At 33.8% G+C, this 24,144-nt stretch overlaps 1 protein-coding gene and 3 pseudogenes across 1 annotated transcript; all 4 read right to left on the bottom strand.

The window, feature by feature from the left end:
• Nucleotides 1-12,382: 12,382 nt before the first annotated feature.
• On the bottom strand, nt 12,383-13,041 carry LOC129876916 (uncharacterized; annotated as a pseudogene).
• Nucleotides 13,042-16,628: 3,587 nt separating this feature from the next.
• LOC129876914 (uncharacterized) lies at nt 16,629-17,228 on the bottom strand. Its single transcript, XM_055952390.1, has one exon. The coding sequence runs from the start codon at nt 17,226-17,228 to the stop codon at nt 16,629-16,631; it is 600 nt and encodes a 199-aa protein (XP_055808365.1).
• Nucleotides 17,229-19,468: 2,240 nt separating this feature from the next.
• Nucleotides 19,469-20,139, bottom strand: LOC129876913 (uncharacterized; annotated as a pseudogene).
• A 2,588-nt stretch (nt 20,140-22,727) lies between these two features.
• Nucleotides 22,728-23,302, bottom strand: LOC129876912 (uncharacterized; annotated as a pseudogene).
• Nucleotides 23,303-24,144: the final 842 nt, after the last annotated feature.

Here is a 24,144-nt window from a genome sequence, read left to right as displayed (position 1 = left end):
GTTCTTGAAGGCAATCCTTGTTGGAGATGGATTTGAAGGAGAAGAGAGGGAATTTCTAGGGCTTTTTAGAGAGAGGAATGAACTGAAATAATGGTCCAAAAACGTCCCAAGTCTAATATATATATAATTTGGGAAATTCCCAATTTGCCCTTTCTCCAAAAATCTGGAAAAAGTGGCTAAAATCCCCCTAGCATTATAGTAGCGCGCTGCGCCACTGTAGTGCCAAGTCGAATATAGGCTTAAAACCTGCACATCTGATAGTGGCGCATCGCGCCAAGGAATAAACTATTGAGGCTATTTCATGGCGCTATAGTGGTGCGTCGTGCCCTTACAGCGCCAAGCCTAAGTTTTCTGAATTCTAGAAAATAGGCTTAAAAACCCTGCACATCTAATAGTGGCGCACTGCGCCAGGGACCAAACTACTGAGGCTTGTTCCTGGCGCTATAGTAGTGCGTCGTGCCACTGCGGCGCCAAGCCCAGGTTTCCTGCAGTTACAGCCCGGGCTTGAAATTCCTGCAGTACTAGTCCATCTTAGGATAGTCATAACTTTTGACTCCGAACTCTAAAAATTACAATCTTGGCAGAGTTGAAAAGAAAACTCGAAGACCTTTAATTTAATAGGTCATGGTCCATCCAGATCATCATATTTCCAAAGATATGGTCATTTAGAAGTCGACCCTTATACGAACTCATTCTAAAACTTAGCCAAGATGAATTCTTTGGACTTAGCTTGGTTTTAGGATTCCTTATAAACCCAAATCACCTCTAACACTCTCTAATTACTTAGGAACTCATCCTAAATCATGCATACACTCCACAATAGTCGAGTTCGATCCTACACGTACACGTAGAAGGGTCCAAATCTTAGTGAAAAGTTTTAGGGGGTGTTACACTAATCACATACCATCCAATCCAACCCAATCATATATAATCTGATCCAATCCAATCATATACCATCCAATCCAATCATATACTATCAACTCCAATCTAATCATATACCATCAACTCCAATCCAATCATATATCATTAACTCAACAAATAAAGTCAAAGGACTCAACTCAATAGACATGTGAATTAGAATTTAGAAATGTTTTACAAATCGACTCAATCATCTAAAATACCAATCAAATCAATCAACTCAATAATAAACTCAAAGGACTCGACTCAATAGGTATGCAAATCAAAATTTAGAAATGTCTTTCAAATTAACTCAATCATATACAATCTCAATTGAACCAATCATACCATGCACAATCCACTCAATTTGAGAGTTTCTCTAACCGACAACCATAATATATGAGCCGGTGATATACAATAAGTTGAAGTTGTTTCCATGTTCGTTCAATACTTTACTAGGGTATGAATGAATCAATCAATCATGGATCCAAAAATCAATCAAGTCCTATCATGTCAGGACAATGAAATAGGGAAACATCCGACTTTAACAGTTCAATCCTTTCCTATGTTGGCTATGTAGTTCATGGGATTCAAATAGGACTATACTCTTACCAATTCGGTGCTCGATACTCCTCCCAAGACTCAATATGCTCATATCTATCAGGTGAGTAAAAAACTCAAAATACTCATTTATTCTCTTTTGAACTATTTCAAATTAACTCATTTAGTCTCATTAGACTCTCATCAAAATCAACTCATCTCAATCATCAAACTATTTTCTTTAAATTTGATAGAATCTCAACTCAATGAATGCATTTAAAACCTAGTTTTTTTAACTCCTCAACTCAATTCAAAATAAATGTTTAATGTAATAATGCTCAATTTGTTTATACTCAAAATACTCATGCTCAAACTAATAATTAAGAGACTTCTCAAACTCAACTCATGCTTAAACTCTTTCTAAATCAAAGATGAAAATAATCATTCTTTAAACTCAAAATAGTGCATAATTAATTTATGCAAAAATATTCACAGATCATTTTTAAAACTCCTTCTCAACAATCATTTATACTCAAAATCCTCATAAGACTCCAATCCACTCCATCTCAAAATACCATTTACATCATCATCAAACATCTTGCTCCAAAATCCTTATTTAACTCTATGATCAATTTCATCAAACTCATTAAAATATGCATCATCTCACTTTGAGAGTAATACTTTATTTATACATGAAAACCATCAATCTCAACCTCAAGGCAAATTATGACAAAAATTATATCTCATCTTGGGTTCATGTGAATGAATACATGAATGTATACCTCAAATACTCAACTCGAAGACATCATCAATATATATGAATTTATATACAAAAACTCAATAAAATTTATAGATAACTCAAGAACTCAACTCATGGAACCTCAAACTCAATCAACTCAACTCAATAAAGATTTAGGGCACGAGGATGAACTTAATCTAATGTTATGATTAGCCTTACATACCTGGAATAAAGATTATCTCACCAAAAATCAAAAACTTAGCTTGAAGATCTTGAATCCTAGCGCTTTTTCCCCTTCCACATCTCTTCTCTCAAAAGATCTGGGGTGAATGAAAATAAAACACCCCTAGGATACTAATAAGGGGCGGATTTTAGCCCTAAAACATAGTGAGTTAGATTGGGAAAGGTGGGGAAAAGACCAAAAAAAGCCCTCCCAAAAAATGAAATCTTAGAAGAAATTTGAACTAGGGTGGAACAAGTCCACGTCGCGGAGTTGTTACCCCATAGTTCATTTTTTTCGAAATTTTAAGTTGAAGCAAAATAAGCCAAGTCTAAGATGCGGACTGGTCGCACACCTTTCTGGTTAAATGAACATAACTTTTTATTCCGAACTCCAAAAATTATAATCTTGGTGGAGTTGAAAAAAAGACCCAAAGATCTTTAATTTTATAGGTCATGGGCCACCCAATTAGTTATATTTTAGGAGATATGGTCATTTGAAGTTGACACTTATACGGACTTATTTGAAAACTTAGCCGATACAAATTCTTTGGACTTGGCTTGGTGTTAGAGATCCCTTATGAATCTAAACCATATCTAATACTCTTAAAATACTTAGTAATTGATCCTAACCTGTGTATACAATTAGAAGTCATTCAGTTGAATCTATATGCATATGAAGAATGATTTGAGTCTTGGTGGAAAAAATTTGGGGTGTTACAACACTGGTGCTGCATCTCACGTGATATCAAAGAAATATTTTTTCTCTTCTTATACTTCTGGTGACTTTGGAAACTTGAGTATGTGTAATGAGACTATATCTATGTTGGTTGGTATTAGGATAATTTGTTTGGAAATTAGTATTGGAACTAAACATGCACCTAATGTTCATCTACACCTTATTTTTATTTTTATTCTAGATGATGAAGGATATGTTAGTACCAATTGTAGAGTAAAATGGAAAATCATTAAGGGTTCCTTGGTTGTAGCTCATGGTAACAAACGTCGTGGTCTATATTGGACTATGACTTCTGTTTGTGCCAATATGGTAAATGTAGTTGAGAGTAATAAATCTTCAATGTTATTATAACACCCCTCAAAATTTTTCCCTAAGATTCGGACCCTTCTTGTATTTGTGTAGGGTCGAACTCAATTATTGTGAAGAGTGTACATGATTTAGGACGAGTTCCTAAGTAATTAAAGAGTATTAGAGTGATGTGGGTCATAAGGGATCCTTAGAGCCAAGCTAAGTCCAAAAGGATTCGTCTTGGATAAGTTGTTGAAGGAGTTTGTATAAGGGTTCGACTTCTAACGGCCATATCATTTGAAATATGACTATTTGGGGACCACGACCTATTAAATTTAAGGTCATCAAGTCTTCTTTCCAATGCCACTAAGAAAGTAATTTTTGGAGTCCGGAGTCAAAAGATATGACTATCCTAAGACGAACTAGCACGGCAGAGATTTCAGACTTGGGTTGCAACTATTGGAAAACTGGGCTTGGCGCCACAGTAGAGCAATGTGCCACTATCGCACCAGGAACAAGACTCAGTAGTTTGGTCCCTGGCGCGGCGCGCCACTACGAGATGTGCAGGGTTTTCAAGCCTATTTTCCAAAACCTAGAAAACTTGGACTTGGCGCTGTAAGGGCGCAATGCGCCACTATCGCACCATAAAATAGCCTCAGTAGTTTGGTCCTTGGCGTAATGCGCCATTAATAGATGTGCAAGTTTTACGCCTATATACACAAGCCTTGAATATTTTTGGACCATATTTTCAGTCCCCTCTCTCTCTCTAAAATCCCTAGAAAATTTCCCTCTCCTCTTCTTCTTCTCCAAATCCCTCTCCAACAAAGATTGCCTCCAAGAGCTTCAAGACTTCAAGCCTTCCTTTGAAGACCTAATAACAAGGTTCTTGAAAAATCTATTCTAAGGTATGTAAGGCTACTCAAAGCATGGGTTGAGTCTACCCATGTGGCCTATACTTTCTTTGAGGTTAAATGTCTATAAGAATAGAGTTTCTTGATAGGTTTATATTCAAATGAGTCTTGTCTTCTATTTATTTGATTCTTATTATATTGATGTTGTTGAGCTAAGAAATCCCTAAAATCTTCATGTTAGCATGAGTCGATGGATATGAGTTGTAACATGCTTTGTTGATTTTCTTAACCATGTGATTTTGTTGAATATGTCAATTTCCTTAAATATGTTATTCCTCTTGAATTGTTGGTTTAAACTCTTGGAGTTGTGATGAGTCCTAAGGATATGATAAATGAGGAGAGGAATGGTTGGTTATGTTTGTAGGAGGTTATAAATGCATATCTAGTTTAGACTTGGTTGAGTTGATTTGAGGATAGAGTTGACGAGTTGGCAAGGTCCTAAACGAGACTTGCCATTATGAGTTGAACGAGTTGAAGTGAGGATAGAGTTGATGAGTTGGCAAGGTCATAAATGAGACTAGCCGTGATGACTTGTTTGAGATGATTGGATGGAGTCTTATGAGCATAGAGTCATGGGAGGAGTATCGAGCACCGAAGCGCGTAAGAGTATAGTCCATACTCGAACCCCAAAAACTACGCCACTAACGTAGGTAGGGATGGAACCGTTAAATTTGGATGCTTCCCGTAGGATCGAACCGTTAAAGTCAAATTTTTCCCATTTTATTGTCCTGAAATGATAGGACTTGATTGATCGATGGAATCCATGATTAGTGATGCGTTCATACCCTGGCAAGGTATGGACGGACGTGGAAATAACGTTGGCTTATTGTACTATCACTGGCTCATAAGTGATGGTTGTTGGATAAGAGAAACTCGCATTTAGGTCTTGATAGTACTCTGAGTTAGTTTGAGTTGAATGGCAAGTGATTTTGTCCCGTCTAAACCATTTCTTGTTAGACTTAGGGCACTTGAGTGAATTGTTACTTATTTCTGAGTTGAGATTTCCGAGTTGGTTGATCCTTTTCTGATGTTGTTTCATTCAGCCATTTTACATACTCGTACATTCCACGTACTGACGCCATTTGCACGGCATTGTTTCATGATGCAGAGACAGGTACCAGAGATCATCAACTGGTGCACCGTTGAAGATCTACGCACTCCCAGCTACTTGGTGAGCCCTCCTAGTTTCCGGAGGATGCCCAGACTTTCTTTACAGTTTTGTCTACTTCCTTTATTTTGATTGTTGGTAGCCATGGGCTTGTCATTGGCATCTCCTAGATTGTTGATAGAGGCTTCATAGACCAGAGTGTGAGAATGTTGGATTTTTATTTTGAATAGTTTTATTTATAATTTGTTATTGATTTGATAATAGTTGGCCTTCGACCATTATAATCTGAATAGTATGTATATGATTGAGTCTTCCACTGAGTGAATATGATTGAATGAAAGTGTAACTGGACCAGGTGGTTCGCTTGAAGGCTAGAAATGGCTTTCGAGTGCTGGTCGCGTCTAGGGTACCCTTCCGGGGCGTGACAATTATGGCACAAGAGGCTTAGCCACATCAGTGAGAAAGGACTTAATGTTCTAGCCAAGAAGAAATTATTGGCAGATTTTCAAAGTACTAAATTAGAAAAGTGTGAGCACTACTTGGCTAGAAAAAAAATAGAGTTTCCTTTAAGTCCAACCCTCCTTTAAGAAAGATAGAGTTACTTGAGTTGGTGCACTCTAATTTATGCGGTCCAATGAAGACAAGGACTCTAGCTGGTGCACTCTACTTTTTTAATTTCATTGATGATTGCTCAAGAAAGCTTTGGGTCTATGTCTTGAAGACTAAAGACCAAGTGTTATGTGTCTTTAAGCAGTTTCAGGCTTCAGTTGAAAAAAGAAACTGGAAAGAAACTGAAATATATTCGTACTGATAATAGTGGTGAATATTGTGGACCATTTGACGAATACTGCGAGCATCAAGGTATTCGACACCAGAAGACTCCTCCTAAGACTCATTTGCTTAATGGGTTGGCTGAGAGGATGAACAAGACCTTGATGGAAAGAGTTAGGTGTTTTTTTTCTGAATTAAAGTTATCGAACTCCTTTTGGATTGAGTCCTTATTGACCGCTGCACATATTATTAACTTATCTCCTGCTGTTACTTTGCATAGTGATGTTCCAAATAGAGTTTAGTATGAAAAGGATGTTTCTTATAACCATTTGAAAGTATTTGGTTATAAAGCTTTTGTACATATGCCAAAAGATGAGAGGACAAAGTTAGATGCCAAGACAAGGCAATGCATCTTTGTTGGATATGGCCCTGATAAATTTGGTTATAGCTTATATGATCCAATTAAGAAGAAGCTTGTGCAAAGCCGCAATATCATTTTCATTGAAAATCAAACCATTGAAGATATTGACAAAGTGGAGAAGCTAAAATCTTCAAGTTCAGATGGAGTAGTCTATCTTGATCAAGTTCCTCATACAAGTGTGTATGACGTTGGTGGGCGTGATGATCATGCTCAGAATCAAGTTCCAGTAATATGTTGATGTTGATAATAATTATTATTTTGTTATTGATGATTCTCCTACTCATGAAGTTGTAGATGAATCAAATATTCCTCTTAGGAGGTCCATAAGCAACGTATTCCCTCATTTCGGTATTCACCTAATGAGTATGTGCTACTCACTAAAGGAGGTGAACTTGAGTATTATGAGGAGGCATGGAAAATGAGCATAAGGATCAATGGATTGAAGCCATGCAAGATGAGATGGAATCTTTGCATGAAAATAACACTTATAAGTTAGTAAAATTGCCTAGGGGCATGAGGGCTTTGAAGAATAAGTGGGTGTTCAAAGTTAAAGTTGAAGAACACAGCTTGAAGCCCAGATACAAAGCAAGATTGGTTGTTAAGGGATTTAGCCAAAGAAAGGGTATCGACTTTGACGAAATATCTTCTCCTATCGTGAAAATGTCCTCTATTTGTTCAATTCTTAGTTTGACTGCTAGTCTTAATTTAGAAATTGAGCAGATGGATGTGAAGACTATTTTTCTTCACAGTGACTTAGAAGAGGAGATTTATATAGAACAAACTGAGGGTTTCAAAGTACATGGTAAAGAAATTTTTGTGTGCAAACTCAAAAAGAGTCTCTACGGGATAAGGCAAACTCCTAGATAGTGGTATAAAATTTGGGTATGAGGATTACTCATCTTAGAGATGAAAGGAAGATTTATCTGTCACAAGAGAAGTACATTGAACGTGTACTAGAGCGCTTTAACATGAAGAATGCTAAGTCTGTTAGCACACATCTTGCTGGTCATATGAAGTTGAGCAAAAATATGTGTCCTACAGCTAGGGAGGAAAAAAACATGGCTAAAATTTAATATTCCTCCATCGTCGGAAGTCTAATATATGTAATGCCAAGCTAATATTGCTCACACAGTTGGTTTGTCAGCAAGTTTCTTCACAATCCAGGAAAAATAACATTGAAAAGCTATAAAATAGATACTCAAGTATCTGAGAGGAAGCTCAAATAAATGTTTGTGTTTTGGAGGATCAAATTCAATCTTGAAGGGCTATACAAATGCTGATATGGCAGGTGACCTTGATAACAGAAAATCCACTATAGATATTTGTTTACTTTTTTAGGGGGAGCTATATCATGGCAGTAAAAGTTGCAAAAGTGTGTTGCGCTGTCTACAACTGAAGTTGAGTATATTGCGGCTACTAAAGCTGACAAGGAGATGATATGGCTCAAGCAATTTCTTCAAGAGCTTAGCTTGCATCAAAAAGAGTATGTCATTTATTGTGATAGTCAAAGTGCTATAGACTTGAGAAAGAGCTCCATGTACCATACAAGAACAAAATACATAGATGTGAGATATCATCGGATTCGAGAAAAGATAAAAGAAGAATCTATGCAGATTGAAAAGATCTTTACAAATGAGAATCCTGCAAATATGCTGACCAAAGTGGTACCAAGGGACAAGTTCGAAGTACAAAGAACTTGTTGGCATGAGCTCTCTCTGATAAATCAAATATTCTCTCCTTCAGGTGCATGGGGACGGAGGGGAGATTTGTAGATGTCCATCCCATGTACAATTTTTCTTCTTCGTTAGGTTGCAAAATTGGTGAGTCAAAAATATGGATTGGTAGATGGAAAAAATCTCAACAACCAAATCTCACCATTTTTTACTATCAAGAAACCTAACAAAGTTTGAATTTTGATTTTCTTATTGATGTCATCAATGACATCAAAGGGAATAAATTTTTCCTATAAATAGGGCACTCTTGTTCATTTGTTAAACACACCAAGATAGAGAGAAAAAAATATTAGAGAGGAAAGTAAGGTATACCATAGATTATAAAAAAATAGTTTATGAGGAAAAATAGAGTGTGTACGATATTTTAGTAAGGTGGAAAACCAAAAGAGTGTTATTCCTTTTGAGTGTGTTGTGGTCACTTTGAGTATTGTACTCGTGACTACCCAGTGTAAAATTTCTTACTATAGTGATATCAATTGCTCCTCTTGGCCTGTAGTTTTTCCCTTATTTAAAAGGGTTTCCATGTAAATTTTTAGTGTCATTATTTTCCCATTTTATTTCCATTATTTTGACCATATATATATATTTGTGTGTTAGTATGCGTTTTCCCAACAAGAGCTTCTTCTCTTCATCTCTTATTGTCTCACTACAGGGGTGAATCGTTTAGGTATAAAATTTGAAAAAAGGGCAATAGTTTAGAAGGATTTTAATCGGTTCCCTCTCTTTTAAACAACAAAAATTGTTCCAATCCTATTCTTAATATCCACTTAGTCAAAGTGAACACACAAAATCAGGATGGGGCATATACTGAGTCCTTGAATGCATATATGAACAAGCTATTAAAAAACATCAGCATCACACGATAAAAACTTAAAATCGATGAAAAAACTAAGAAAATAATGACTAATCTCACCTCTTATAACTTATTAATGGATGATATGATTTGTATCGATGCTTCAAAACAGAATGTAGCACATTCCGTTGAAGAAATTTGTAAGAAAGAATTAGTCTTTTTCCTCTGCCTTTTCTGGATTGAGATAATCTTTTAAGAACTATATTTCTCTTGTTTGAGTTTTGACAGTAAAATATCAAACACAAATGAAAAGGCTGAAACAATAAATAGAAGAAGGAAAAGTATCGTTCATTTTGAGGTAAAAAGGAGGAGGGAAAAGATGTTGACGTGGAAAAATGTGAACCGTCTGATGAAGATTGAAATCAGATACACGGTGTATGTGTGTTTGATTTATAGATTATGGAGATAGAAGTTAAAAGGACTAAAAAGATATATTAATTAAGAGATAAGTTGGATTTTAATGATTTTCTACATTAGTCATCTAATCTCCTCACTAAAAATATTGCTTTCTCCCTCCAAAGAAAATTTGAAATTCAAATTACAAGACTTGATGTATCTAATTTTTCATGTGAACTTATATGATGATTTTTGTGTTTTTATTTTCCCAATTTTGGAAGCTATGTATATAATATTACAGATCACTATTTCTCCGTAGTATAATAACAGATCTTTAACATGATTCTAGTTAAAATTCATGTGGTATACAATCAATCAATATATAGTAGGATTCCTTTTTCAATGAATTCAATAACAACAACAACGATGATGACATACCAATCGTAATCCCACAGGTGAAGGTTGGGGAGGGTATCTGTGACACCTCAAAATCTCTATGCTAAGATTCGGACCGTTCTTCATATGCGTGTAGGCTTGAACTCAAGGCTTCAAATTATATATATGATATATGATTGATTAATAAGTATTTAAAGTATATTATATGTGATTTAGGGTCATAAAGGATCCCAAAAATCAAGCCAAGTCCAAAGAGTTCCTCTCGGCTAAGTTTCCGAATGAGTTCGTATAAGGGTCAACTTCAAACGATCATATCTCCTAAAATATAACGAATTGGTGGACCATGACATATAAAATTAAAGGTATTTGAGTCTTCTTTCCAAACCCACTAAGATTGTATTTTTCCGAATTCAGAGTCAAAAGTTATGCTTGGTCGAACAGAGAGGACCTGCAGCGAACTTTGGCCGATTTCCAGATTTTGTAGGGGTATTTTGGGAAAATTACCTAATACCTATATATACGAACTTGGAACGTTTTGGGATCACTTTTGCAGTCTTCTCACCTCCAAAGAACCCTAATCTTCATCCTCCTCTCTTCCAAATCATCTCTAACAAGATTTGCCAAAAAAAATAATAATCAAGGATTCAAGTTTTCTATTGAAGACCTAACATCAAGGTTTCAAGTTTTCTATTGAAGACCTAACATCAAGGTTTCTTCAAAATCTACTCTAAGGTATGTAAGGATACTAAAAACATGGATTAAATTCACCATGTGCCCTACATCTTCTTTGAGATTGAATGTTCGTAGGAACTGGGTTTTCTTGATAGATTTATGTCCTAATGAGTTTATACATCTACTAACTTGATTTTGTTATGTTGATATTGATAAGTTGAGAAATTGATAAATGTTTCATGTTTCATATGTGTTGATTGATATGAGTTGTTATACATATTTATTATGTCTAAGAGTTGATTGATATGAGTTGCTATACATATTTTATTATGTCTAAGAGTTGATTGATATGAGTTGTTATACATATTTTGTTATGTCTAAGAGTTGATTGATATGAGTTGTTAAACATATTTTTGTTATAAACTTAAATATTTGAGTATCCTAAATTGTTGAGTTAAAGTCTTGGTGAGTCATGATTTAGCCCCAAAAGATTGGCTAAATGAATGGAGAAATGATTGGATAGAATTAAATGTTGTCATAAATATATATCTAAACTACTCTTGGAAAAATATGATTGGGGTTGATTGGATAATATGATTGGTCAAGAGGCTTAATTTGGGATAGAATTGATGAATTGACAAGGGTCCAAATGAGACCGGTCAAAATGATTAGATTGAATTGATTGGATAGAGTTTTATGAGCATTGAGTCTTGGGAGGAGTATCGAGAACCAAATTGGGTAAGAGTAAGTAATAACTCAAATCCAATAACTACGTCGCCAAACGTAGAAAGGGATTGGACCGTTAAAGTCGAATGTATCCCAAATTACTGTCCTGATATAATAGGACTTGATTGGTTATGGATCCATGATTTGTTGATTCATTCTTACCCTGGCAAGGTATGAATGGACGTGGCAACAACGTCGGCTTGTTGTACTATCACTAGCTCATAAGTGATGGTTGTCGGATAAGAAAAACTCTCATATATGTCTTGATAGTACTCTGAGTCGGATTGGGATGGATTGGGTTGAATTGTATGGTATTGGTCTTGTATAAATCATATATTCTTTTTTAGACTCAGGACATCTTAATTGAGTTGTTTCTTCTTCTGAGATGAGTTTCCAAGTTGATTTGATTCTACCTTGATGTCTGTTTCTTTCGGCCATTTTACATACTCGTACATTCCACGTACTGACTCCATTTGGACTGCATTATTTCATGATGCAGAGACAGGTACTAAAGATCATCAACAGGCACATCATTGAAGATCTATTCACTTCCAGCTAGTTGGTGAGTCCTCCTTATTTTCGGAGGATACCGCAATTATCTTTTCAACTTTGAGTTAGTTTTCCTTTATTTTGATTTGTGGTAGCCATGAACCTGTCATTTTAACCTCTTATATTATTGATAGAGTCTTCATAGACTAGAGTGTGGATGATGCTGAATTATTTCGTTGTGACTAGTTTTATTTTTTACTAGTTGTTGAATGGAAATGTGGTTGGCCTTTGGCCTTATTATGAATAGTATTCTTATGATTTGAGTCTTCCGCTGATAGAATGTGACTAAATGAAAGTGTGATTGGACCAAGTGGTTCTCTTGAAGGCCAGAAATGATTTTCGAGTGCCAGTCACGTTTAGGGTATCCTCCCGGAGCGTGATAGTATCGTGTACACAAACCTTGCCTCTACCTCAAGAAGGTAGAGAAGTTGTTTCCAAATGACCCATGGCTCAATTAATGATATTTATATTAAACAAAAAAAATTCAGAAGATGCAGCAAGACAAAGACATGATTACAACTGAAATCTTTGATCTTTTGTTTAGAGAGTTCTTTTTAGAGTTCCAAGTCGAATCATATTCAAAATCTTCTCCCTGTCTATCTCCATGTAAATAGGTCCACAGACACCGTTGCTTCTCATAATTTACACAAGGATCGTCTTCATAGTGCAAACTGTCCAATGCTCCTCTTACAGCTTTGTTAATTTGTGAATCAGTAATGTCCTCAACAATGAATTGTGAGTCTCTTACCAAAACTCACATTTCATCTCTAGTTCCAACACCTCCGGCCAATATAGTAGCTGCATCTCTTACCAAACAATGATAGTAAAATGAGGCGATCTATTGCGCTTAAGAAAATGGTGATGACGAATCTTTTTTAATGGCCGGTGCCTCTACACCTTTTCAATGGAGCAACTGCAGATTTCTGACCATCAACGATTGTATATGAGAAAGCCCTGTCAGGTGTGTTGTACCTGATCTCTTCATAAACAAGCTCCTATTTCCTCACTACATGAGTGAATTGTTTCGAGATTCTTCATAGCTCTTGATTCCTTTTACCTTCCACCAAGACTAAATGTTCATGATCTACTGTTGGCCATTAGTATCAGAATCTTTGCTGCACGAATGACTTTCTTGTCGGACATGTCATCAGATGTATTTTTTGTCATCTTTGTTTTCTTTATATCATAATAAATAAATAAATAAATAAAAGGTGACGTTGAAAATCAGCTTAAAAATATACTTGTAATATCTATTAGTGTCCAACGGCACAACGTACCTCCATTTCTTAGCCAAAGCACAAAAAAGTTACTAATGTACTTGAGAAGTACAAGCAGTGAACAATAAAAACTTGTGGTTAAAGCATGTTTGGTCAAGCTTCTCAAAGGTCAACTTTCAAGTAGAATCGAAAAAGTAGGGTCCTAAAAATAAGTGCTTCTGATTTTAGAGGAATAGATTACCAAAAATTCATGTTTACCAAATTAAATTACCATTAACTTCCTTTTCTATTATTTAATACGTAAAAAAACTCCTTGAAATTATTGGTCAAACACAAACTATTAACAAAACTTACCAAATGCTCATGTTTACCAAATAATTTCTATAATTCAATACACTTCTTGAAGTAATGGGTTCCAGGGTATGTTCCGAACTTATAAATTTCAAATCTTGATTTCACGTCTTATCATTGTCTCAATATTCACTCAAGTAGAGTACTTTCATATCTACTTTTGAGTGAATAGGTTAAAAATAAGTTTATTTTTTTTGGAAGTTCCATAAATAATTTACGAGTTACTATGTTTCCTTAGTAATAAAAGATCTCTAAATTTACATTTTTGGAAGTTCCATAAATAATTTATGAATCACTATTTTTCCTAAGTAAGAAAAGATCCCCAACATAATTGTGGTTAAATTTCATGTGATACGCGTCAATTGTTTAATTCTTTTTTCAACGAATTCACTAAATCCATACTAATTAAGAATTAAAGTCCAATTTTTTTCTTAATACAATAAAGATCTTTAACTTGATGTATTTAAAATTCATTAACTTTCTGTCTAAGTTCATGTTCTCGGTAAGTTAAAGATGTGCCATGTCTTATCTAATCACCCCATCAAAATATTTTTTCGATCTACCTCTACCTCTCCTTAAACTCACCATTGTCAACTTTTCACACCTTGTCACTAGGCCATTTGTGTATCTCCTCTTCATATGCTCGAACCATCTCAGTCTCGCTTCCTTCAACTTGTCCACCACGGAGTCACTCTTACCTTGTCTCATGTATCTTTATTCCTAATCTGATCTCTCATAGTATGCTCACACATGCACCTCCGCATCCTTATTTTCGCTACTCTCATCATCTGACTATGAGAGTTGTTGGCTGACCAACGCTCCATTCCATAAAGCATAGTCAGTCTAACCACACATTTGGTTCATACAGCCACCTTTTGCATTTTTTTCATCTCGAATAGAATAGCTTGACATACATCATTTCCAATAGGGAGTAGCAATTCACTGACTGTAAACTCCCTCAGATCATGTTGTAACTTTTTGTTGGAAGATGAATAAAATGCAAAATTTATTTATTTTTAAAGAAAATTATATTTGTTTTAGATTGAAATGAGTCACTAAAGAATATAGAATTATATGCATGGACGATATAATAATTTTTAATATGTATTAATTAACAACCTAGAATAAATTTACAATTTTGGAAGCTACATAAATAATTTACAAATTACTACTTTTCTTAATATAAAATTCTCTTTAGCATGATTTTAGTCGAAATTAATGTGATATACAGTCAATTCCGGCCTCATATGAGAATGGAAAACTGAAGAATTTTCTCCATCGGTGGATGTCAATAGTATAATTTTTTTCGACGAATTCACTAAATCCATACTAATTTATAATGAGAAACCAAAAAAAAATCTATGACTCCATTGAGTTGCACCCTAACGAACCCATCACATCTGGTTCTCTTTTTGAAAATGAATTTTATGTTTTTTTTTTAGAATAAAATGAGTCTTTAAAAAGTGTAGAATTATATGTATTCATGATGAAATTTTTTATATGTATTAATTAATAGTCTAGAATAAATTTACTTTTTAGGAAGTTACATATATAAATAATTTATGAATCACTATTTTTCCTCAGTAATGAAAGATTCCTCAACATAATTGTAGTTAAAATTCATGTGATATGTGGTCAGTTGTTCAATTCTTTTTTCAACGAATTCACTAAATCCATACTAATTAATTAAGAAGTAAAGTCCAATTTTTTTTTATTTGACTCCAATAAGCTTCATCTGGCGAACCCATCGTGTCCGGTTCTCTTCTTTAAGAAGAATGTTGTGTGGCGTCTTTTAAATGTTGGTTTTGTTTTTGGTGACTTTGACTTGATCAAATAAGATTAAATGAAAAGTATATTTTATTAGAGTAATTAAAATCGTTGGGGTGGATATTAATATTTCAAAATTTTTGAAAAGTCTTCTGTCCGTTTTTTTTAAAATTTTAAATTTTGAAATTTCCCCCCTCTTCTCCTCCTCCTTCTTTTTCTTTGTTGGTGTCGTCATCGCCGCCAACATTCATCAATTTATGTCGGGATCTTCTTCTATTTCACTTTTTGGTCCTTAGTTTTAAACCATGTTGCAACGTGTTAGCAATATATTGCAACAGGTTACCAATATGTTGCAACATGTTAGCAATATATTGTAACATATTATCAGTATGTTGCAATAGGTTATCAATCTTCTGCAACAGATGTCCTATCTGTTACAACAAATAGGATCATATCCCTATCTGTTGCAACATATGTCGTCATCTATTGCAATAGATAGGACACATGTTGTAACAAGTTGCTAACCTGCTACAACAGATTACTTATCTGTTGCAACAATTTCAACAGTTGTGAGGTGAAGAAGAAGGTGGTAATGAAGGCAAAGAAGGTGTTGATATTGATGGTAACAACGAAGATGGAGGTCATGCTTGTTGTGGCGGCGACGATGGAGGACAAGGAGATGGCAACGGTGTTGGAGGAGGAGGAATAAGAGGAGGAAATGGTGGTGGTGGAAGCGGAGAAAGTGGTAGTGATGGAGGATGAATTGGTTGTGGTGGAGGTGGTGACGGCGCCAGAAGAGGAGGGGATGGCGGAGGCAGAAGGGTAGGGTGGGATGGGGGAGGGGTGGGATGGGAAAGATAGGATTTTTATGTAAATAATAAAACTTGAGTCATTAACACTAATCTTAAAATTGTCACATCTACTCAATAACTAAGACTTTGGTCACTTTTTTTTTTATTTTGATACTCTTTTGTCACCCTTAATTAAAATTCTCTGGAAAGTGAAGAAATTTATGTAAGGGAGATGTACTTTTTTTAATATGTATTGGTTAATAACTTAGAAAAAATTTACTATTAGAAAAAAATTACTATTTGGGAAGCTACATAAATAAATTTATGAATCATTATTTTTTCCTTAATAATAGAAGATAATTAACATGATTGTAGTTAAAATTCATGTGACACACGGTCAATCGTACAATTCGTTTTTCAACAAATTCTCTAATACATACAAATAAGACTTGAGAAATGCTGCTAACACTGTAGATTTCAGAACTAATGATATTAATAAACCAACAAGAACATCTTTTTTAAAACAAGAAAATATCCAGAAAGATGCAGCGATACAAAGACACTATAGTACAGTTGAAAGTCTTTAATCTTTTGTTTACAAAATTCATTTCAGAGTTCCTGTCGAATCATCTTCAAAATCTTCTCCCCGTCTATCTCTATGTAGATAAGTCCACAAACGCCTTTCCTTATCATATTTTACACACGGATCGTCTTGATAATGCAAACGGTCCAACGCTCCCTTTACAACTATGTTAATTTCTGAATCGGAAGTGTCCTCAACAATGAATTGTGAGTCCCTTACCAAAACACAAACATCAGCCCTAGTCCCAACACCTCCGGGCAATCTAGCAGCTGCATCTCTTATCAAACAGTGGATAGTAAAATGAGGCGGTCTATTGCTCTTAAGAATATTGTGGTGACGAATCCTTTTCAATGGTTGGCCTCTACTCCTTTTCAGTGGAGCAACAACAGATTTCTGACCATCAACGGCTGTATATGAGAAAGCCATGTCAGGTTCTCTGTACCTTAGGGCTTCTTCTCTACGGAAATAAGCTCTTATTTCCTCACTACTGGGGCGAATCGTTTCAAGACTCTTCATAGCTCTGGATTCCTTTAACCTTTCACCATGATTGAAGGTGCATGCTCTACTGTTGACCATTTGCATCAGAATCTTTGCTGCACGAATAACTTTCTTATCCGACATGTCATCATGTGTGTTTTTTGTCATCTTTATTATCTATATGTCCTGATCATAAATAAATAAATGTGAAGTTGAAAATCAGCTTAAAAATAATGTTTATCATGTCCAACTACACAATACACCTCCATTTCTTAGACAAAGCATAAAAAATATACTAATGTACTTGAGAAGCACAAGAATGAACAGTTAAAACTTGTGCTTAAAGCATGTTTGATTAAGCTTCTCAAAGGTCAATTTTTTCTTTATTTTCTTTAAAAACATTTATTTTAAAGAGTGAAGGTGTTTGACTAAGTTTTTGGTGTAGAAACAAGTAATTTTGAGTACTAACAGAAGTTGTTTTCAACTTTCAAGTAGAATCAAAAAAGTAGCTTCTCCTAAAAATAGGTGCTTTTGATTTTATTTCAGGACTAGATTACCAAACATTTTACCAAATTAAATTACCATTAACTTCCTTTTCTATAATTTGATATGTAAAACACTTCTTGAAATTATTGGTCAACACAAACTATTAACAAAAGCTCATGTTTACCAAATAATTTCTATAATTCGATATGTAAAAACATCTCTTGAAGTAATGGGTTCCAGGGTAAGTTCCGAATTCATAAACTTTAAATCTTAATTTCACCTCTCTTATCATCATCTCAATATTTACTCGAGTAGGGAAGTATCTTCATATCTACTTTTGAGTGAATAGGTTAAAACCTTTATATTATTTTGATTTTGCGAGTTTTATACCTAAATTACTGGGTGTTCTATTACCCCTGAAAAAAGCTCCCTACACATTAACAAAATGGTTGATTATGTGTCAAAACATCTGGGATGACTCGTGGGGAGATTTTAAAAAGGTATAAATGGCTCCACCTGGTTGTGTCTATGGGTTTATTAAGCTTACCATTTATTAAAAAAAAATCACTAGCTATGTTGTTGTTATTGTTACTTTCCCTTAGTTTTTAATAATTGGAAAATCCCTAATTAAAGTTGTAATTAGATTATAGGCCGAGTTAATTCACCACGTGTAATGACAAGTAAAACTTTTTTTAGTCAATTAAGAGCGTTTACTAGGCGTTTTTCTAACAATTCAACCTAGGTTTTGATAAAAATATAAGGAGCTATATTCAATCTAGATTTTTTTTAATATATAAGGATCAACAGACACCTAATGGTTTAGGTATAAAATTTGAAAAAAGGGCAATAGTTTAGAAGGATTTAAACCGGTTCACTCTCTTTTAAACAACAAAAATTGTTCCAATCCTATTCTTAATATCCACTTAGTCAAAGTGAACACACAAAATCAGGATGGGGCATATACTGAATCCTTGAATGCATATATGAACAAGCTATTAAAAAACATCAGCATCACACGATAAAAACTTAAAATCGATGAAAAAACAAAGAAAATAATGACGAATCTCACCTCTTACAACTTATTAATGGATGATATGATTTGTATCGATGCTTCAAAACAGAATGTAGCACATTCCGTTGAAGAAATTTGTAAGAAAGAATTAGTCTTTTTCCTCTGCCTTTTCTGGATTGAGATAATCTTTTAAGAACTATATTTCTCTTGTTTGAGTTTTGACAGTAAAATATCAAACACAAATGAAAAGGCTGAAACAATAAATAGAAGAAGGAAAAGTATCGTTCATTTTGAGGTAAAAAGGAGGAGGGAAAAGATGTTGACGTGGAAAAATGTGAACCGTCTGATGAAGATTGAAATCAGATACACGGTGTATGTGTGTTTGATTTATAGATTATGGAGATAGAAGTTAAAAGGACTAAAAAGATATACTAATTAAGAGATAAGTTGGATTTTAATGATTTTCTACATTAGTCATCTAATCTCCTCACTAAAAATATTGCTTTCTCCCTCCAAAGAAAATTTGAAATTCAAATTACAAGACTTGATGTATCTAATTTTTCATGTGAACTTATATGATGATTTTTGTGTTTTTATTTTTCCCAATTTTGGAAGCTATGTATATAATATTACAGATCACTATTTCTCCGTAGTATAATAACAGATCTTTAACATGATTCTAGTTAAAATTCATGTGGTATACGATCAATCAATATATAGTAGGATCCCTTTTTCAATGAATTCAATAACAACAACAACGACATACCAATCGTAATCTCACAGGTGAAGTTTGGGGAGGGTATCGTGTACACAAACATTGCCTCTACCTCAAGAAGGTAGAGAAGTTGTTTCCAAATGGCCCATGGCTCAATTAATGATATTTATATTAAACAAAAAAAATCCAGAAGATGCAGCAAGACAAAGACATGATTACAACTGAAATCTTTCTTTTGTTTAGAGAGTTCTTTTCAGAGTTCCAAGTCGAATCATATTCAAAATCTTCTCCCTGTCTATCTCCATGTAAATAGGTCCACAGACACCATTGCTTCTCATAATTTACACAAGGATCGTCTTCACAGTGCAAACTGTCCAATGCTCCTCTTACAACTTTGTTAATTTGTGAATCAGTAATGTCCTCAACAATGAATTGTGAGTCCCTTACTAAAACTCACATGTCAGCTCTAGTTCCAACACCTCCAGCCAATATAGTAGCTGCATCTCTTACCAAACAATAATAGTAAAATGAGGCGATCTATTGCGCTTAAGAAAATGGTGATGACGAATCTTTTTTAATGGCCGGTGCCTCTACACCTTTTCAATGGAGCAACTGCAGATTTCTGACCATCAACGATTGTACATGAGAAAGCCCTGTCAGGTGTGTTGTACCTGATCTCTTCATAAACAAGCTCTTATTTCCTCACTAAATGGGTGAATTGTTTCGAGATTCTTCATAGCTCTTGATTCCTTTTACCTTCCACCAAGACTAAATGTTCATGATCTACTGTTGGCCATTAGTATCAGAGTCTTTGCTGCACGAATGACTTTCTTGTCGGACATGTCATCAGATGTATTTTTTGTCATCTTTGTTTTCTATATTTCATAATAAATAAATAAATAATTAATAGGTGATGTTGAAAATCAGCTTAAAAAATATACTTGTAATATCTATTAGTGTCCAACCGCACAACGTACCTCCATTTCTTAGCCAAAGCACAAAAAAGTTACTAATGTACTTGAGAAGTACAAGCAGTGAACAATAAAAACTTGTGCTTAAAGCATGTTTGGTCAAGCTTTTCAAAGGTCAACTTTCAAGTAGAATCGAAAAACTAGTTTCTCCTGCTTTTGATTTTTACAGGACTAAATTACCAAAAAATCATGTTTACCAAAAAAAATAACCATTAACTTCCTTTTCAATAATTTAATACGTAAAAACACTTCTTGAAATTATTGGTCAAACACAAAGTATTAACAAAAGTTACCAAAAGCTCATGTTTACCAAATAATTTCTATAATTCGGCACGTAAAAACACCTCTTCAAGTAATGAGTTCCAAACTCATAAACTTCAAATTTTGATTTCACTACTTATCGTCGACTCAATATTCACTCAAGTAGAGAAGTACTTGCATATCTACTTTTGAGTGAATAGGTTAAAAATAAGCTTTTTTTTTTTGGGAAGTTACATAAATAATTTATGAGTTACTATGTTTCCTTTGTAATAAAAGATCCCTAAATTTACATCTTTTAGAAGTTCCATAAATAATTTATCAATCACTATTTTTTCTTTAGTAAGAGAAGATCCCCAATATAATTGTGGTTAAAATTCATGTGATATGGGTCAATTGTTTAATTCTTTTTTCAATGAATTCACTAAATTCATACTAATTAAGAATTAAAGTCCAAATGTTTCCTTAATATAATAAAAGGTCTTTAACTTGATGTAGCTAAAATTCATTACTTTCTGTCTAAGTTCATGTTTGCAAGCTAAAGATGTGCCATGTCTTATCTTATTCAAAATACTTTTTCGGTCAATCTTTACCTCTCCTTAAACCCACCATTGTCAACTTTTCACACCTTGTCATTAGGTCATCTGTGTATCTCCTCTTCATATGCTTGAACCATAGTTATTCTTACCTTGTCTTATGTATCTTCATTCCTAATCTGATCTCTCCTAGAATGCTCATACATCCCCCTCAGCATCCTTATTGTCGTCACTCTCATCATCTGACTATGGGAGTTCTTGGTTGACCAATGCTCCATTTCATAAAATATAGTCGGTCTAATCACATCACTCTATAAAACTTGCCTTTAAATTTTGATGATAGCTTTTTATTGACAAATTCCCTAAATCCAATTCATTTTTTTCTCACTTGACTCCAGTGAGTTGCACCTTAGTGAATGCATCGCGCCAGCTGGTTCTCTTTTTGAGAATGAATTTTATATCTGTTTTAGATTGAGATGAGTCACTAAAGAATATAGAATTATATGCATGGACGATGTAATAATTTTTAATATGTATTAATTAACAACCTAGAATAAATTTACAATTTTTGAAGCTACATAAATAATTTACATATTACTACTTTTCTAACTATAAAATTATATTTAGTATGATTGTAGTCAAAATTCATGTGATAAACAGTCAATAGTATTAAAAGAAAATCGGCGAATTCACTAAATCCATATATACTAATTAATAATTAGAAACCAAAAAAAATCTATCTGACTCCAATAAGTTTCACCCTAACGAACCCATCACATCTGGTTCTCTTTTTTGGAATGAATTTTATGCTTGTTGTAGAATAAAACGAGTCTTTAAAAATGTGTAAATACATGCATTCATGATGAATTTTTTTTATATGTATCAATTAATAATCTAGAATAAGTTTAATTTGTTGGAAGTTTCGTAAATAATTTACGAATTACTATTTTACCTTAGTAATAAAAGATCCCTAAATTTACTTTTTTGGAAGTTAAATAAATAATTTACGAATTGCTATTTTCTGTAGTAATAAAAGATCCCTACATTTACTTTTTCGGAAGTTAAATAAATATATTACGAATCACTATTTTTCCTTATAATAAAAGATCCCCCAAAATAATTGTAGTTAAAATTCATGTGATATGCAGTCAATCGTTCAATTCTTTTTTCAACGAATTCACTAAATCCATACTAATTAAGAATTAAAGTCCATTTTTTTTATTTCACTCCAATAAGCTTCACAGCTAGCGAATCCATCGCATCTGGTTCTCTTCTTTCAGATGAATGAATGTTATGTTTGTTTTAGGTTGAAATGAGTCATTGAAAAGTGAAGAATTGTATGTAATGGAGATGTATTTTTTTAAAAATATGTATTGATTAATAACCTATAAAAAAAATTACTATTTGGGAAGCTACATAAATAAATTTATGATTCATTAATTTTTCCTTAAATAATAGAAGATAATTAACATGATTGTAATTAAAATTTATGTGACATACGGTCAGTACAAATTTTTTTTCAACAAATTCTTTAATAAATACAAAAAAGATTTGTGAAATGTTGCTAACACTGTAGATTTCAGAACTAATGATATCAATAAACTAACAAGAACATCTGTTTTTAAGACAAGAAAATATTCAGAAAGATGCACCAATACAAAGAGTTCATGTCGAATCATCTTCAAAATCTTCTTCTTGTCTATCTCTGTGTAGATAAGTCCACAGACGCCTTTCCTTCTCATATTTTACGCACGGATCTTCTTCATAGGGCAAACGGTCCAACACTCCCTTTACAACTTTGTTAATCTGTGAATTGGAAGTATCCTCAACAATGAACTGTAAGTCCCTCACCAAAACACAAACATCAGCTCTAGTTCCAATTCCTACTGGCAATCTAGCAGCTGCATCTCTTACCAAACAGTGGATAGTAAAATGAGCCGGTCTGTTGCTCTTAAGAATATCGTGATGACGAATCCTTTTTGATGGTCGGCCTCTACACCTTTTTAGTGGAGCAACAGTAGATTTCTGACCATCAACGGCTGTATATGAGAAAGCCTTGTCGGGTTCTCTGTATCTTAGAGCTTCTTCTCTATGGAAACAAGCTCTTATTTCACGCTGCAAGGGCGAATTGTTTCGAGACTCCCCATAGCTCTTGATCTACTTTCGACCATTTGTATCAGAGTCTTTGCTGCAAGAGTGACTTCCTTGTCCGGCATGTCATCAGATGTGTTTTTTGTCATCTTTTTTTTTTCTATATGTCCTGATAAATAAATAAAAATGAAGTATATAAAACATATACTAATGTAATCAAGACACATAAGCGGTGAACAATTAAAACTTGTGATTAAAGCATGTTTGATCAAGCTTTTGAAAGGTCAAATTTTTCTCTATTAAAAAGGGAAAACATTTATTCTAAAGAGTGAAAGTGTTTGACCAAGTTTTGGAGGGGGGATTAGAAACAAGTATGTTTGAGTACTATAAGAAGTTGTTTTCAACTTTCAAGTAAAAAAATCTTTTGAATTTCGTTTTTGGTAATCTAGTCTTGGAAAAGTCAAAAACACTTAGTTTTAGGAGAAGCTATTTTTAGGTAGAATATCATGTATTTATATATTAGAAAAATTATTATATATGTATGAATATTTAATTTTCAATCCAACAACTAAAACGAGTAATGGGTTCCATTGCCTCCCCTAAATGATCGGTGCGGCGGTTAGATAAGTTCCAAACTCATAAACTTTAAATCTTAATTTCACCTCTTATAATGGTCTCAATATTCACTCAAGTCCGGAAATACTTTCAGATCTTCTTTTTAAATGAATAGGTTAAAAATCCTTAAATTATTATTATTATACAAGTTTTATACCTAACTTACAGGTTGTTCGATTGCCTCTGAACAATAGCTCCCTATATATTAAGGGGTAAAGATATAAAAAAAATTAAAAAAGGTACAATAGTTTAAAAGGATTTTAACTAGTTCCTTCTCTTTTAAACAACAAAAATTGTTCCAATCCTATTCTTAATCTCCAATTTAATCAAAGTGAACACACAAAATTAGGATGGGGACTGAAGCCTTAAATGCATA

The sequence above is a fragment of the Solanum dulcamara genome, chromosome 12 (genome assembly GCF_947179165.1).
Source record: "Solanum dulcamara chromosome 12, daSolDulc1.2, whole genome shotgun sequence".
NCBI classification, from domain to species: Eukaryota; Viridiplantae; Streptophyta; class Magnoliopsida; order Solanales; family Solanaceae; genus Solanum; species Solanum dulcamara.
The sequence above is the reverse complement of the archived record's forward strand: the minus strand, read 5'-3'. Positions and strand labels throughout refer to the sequence as shown.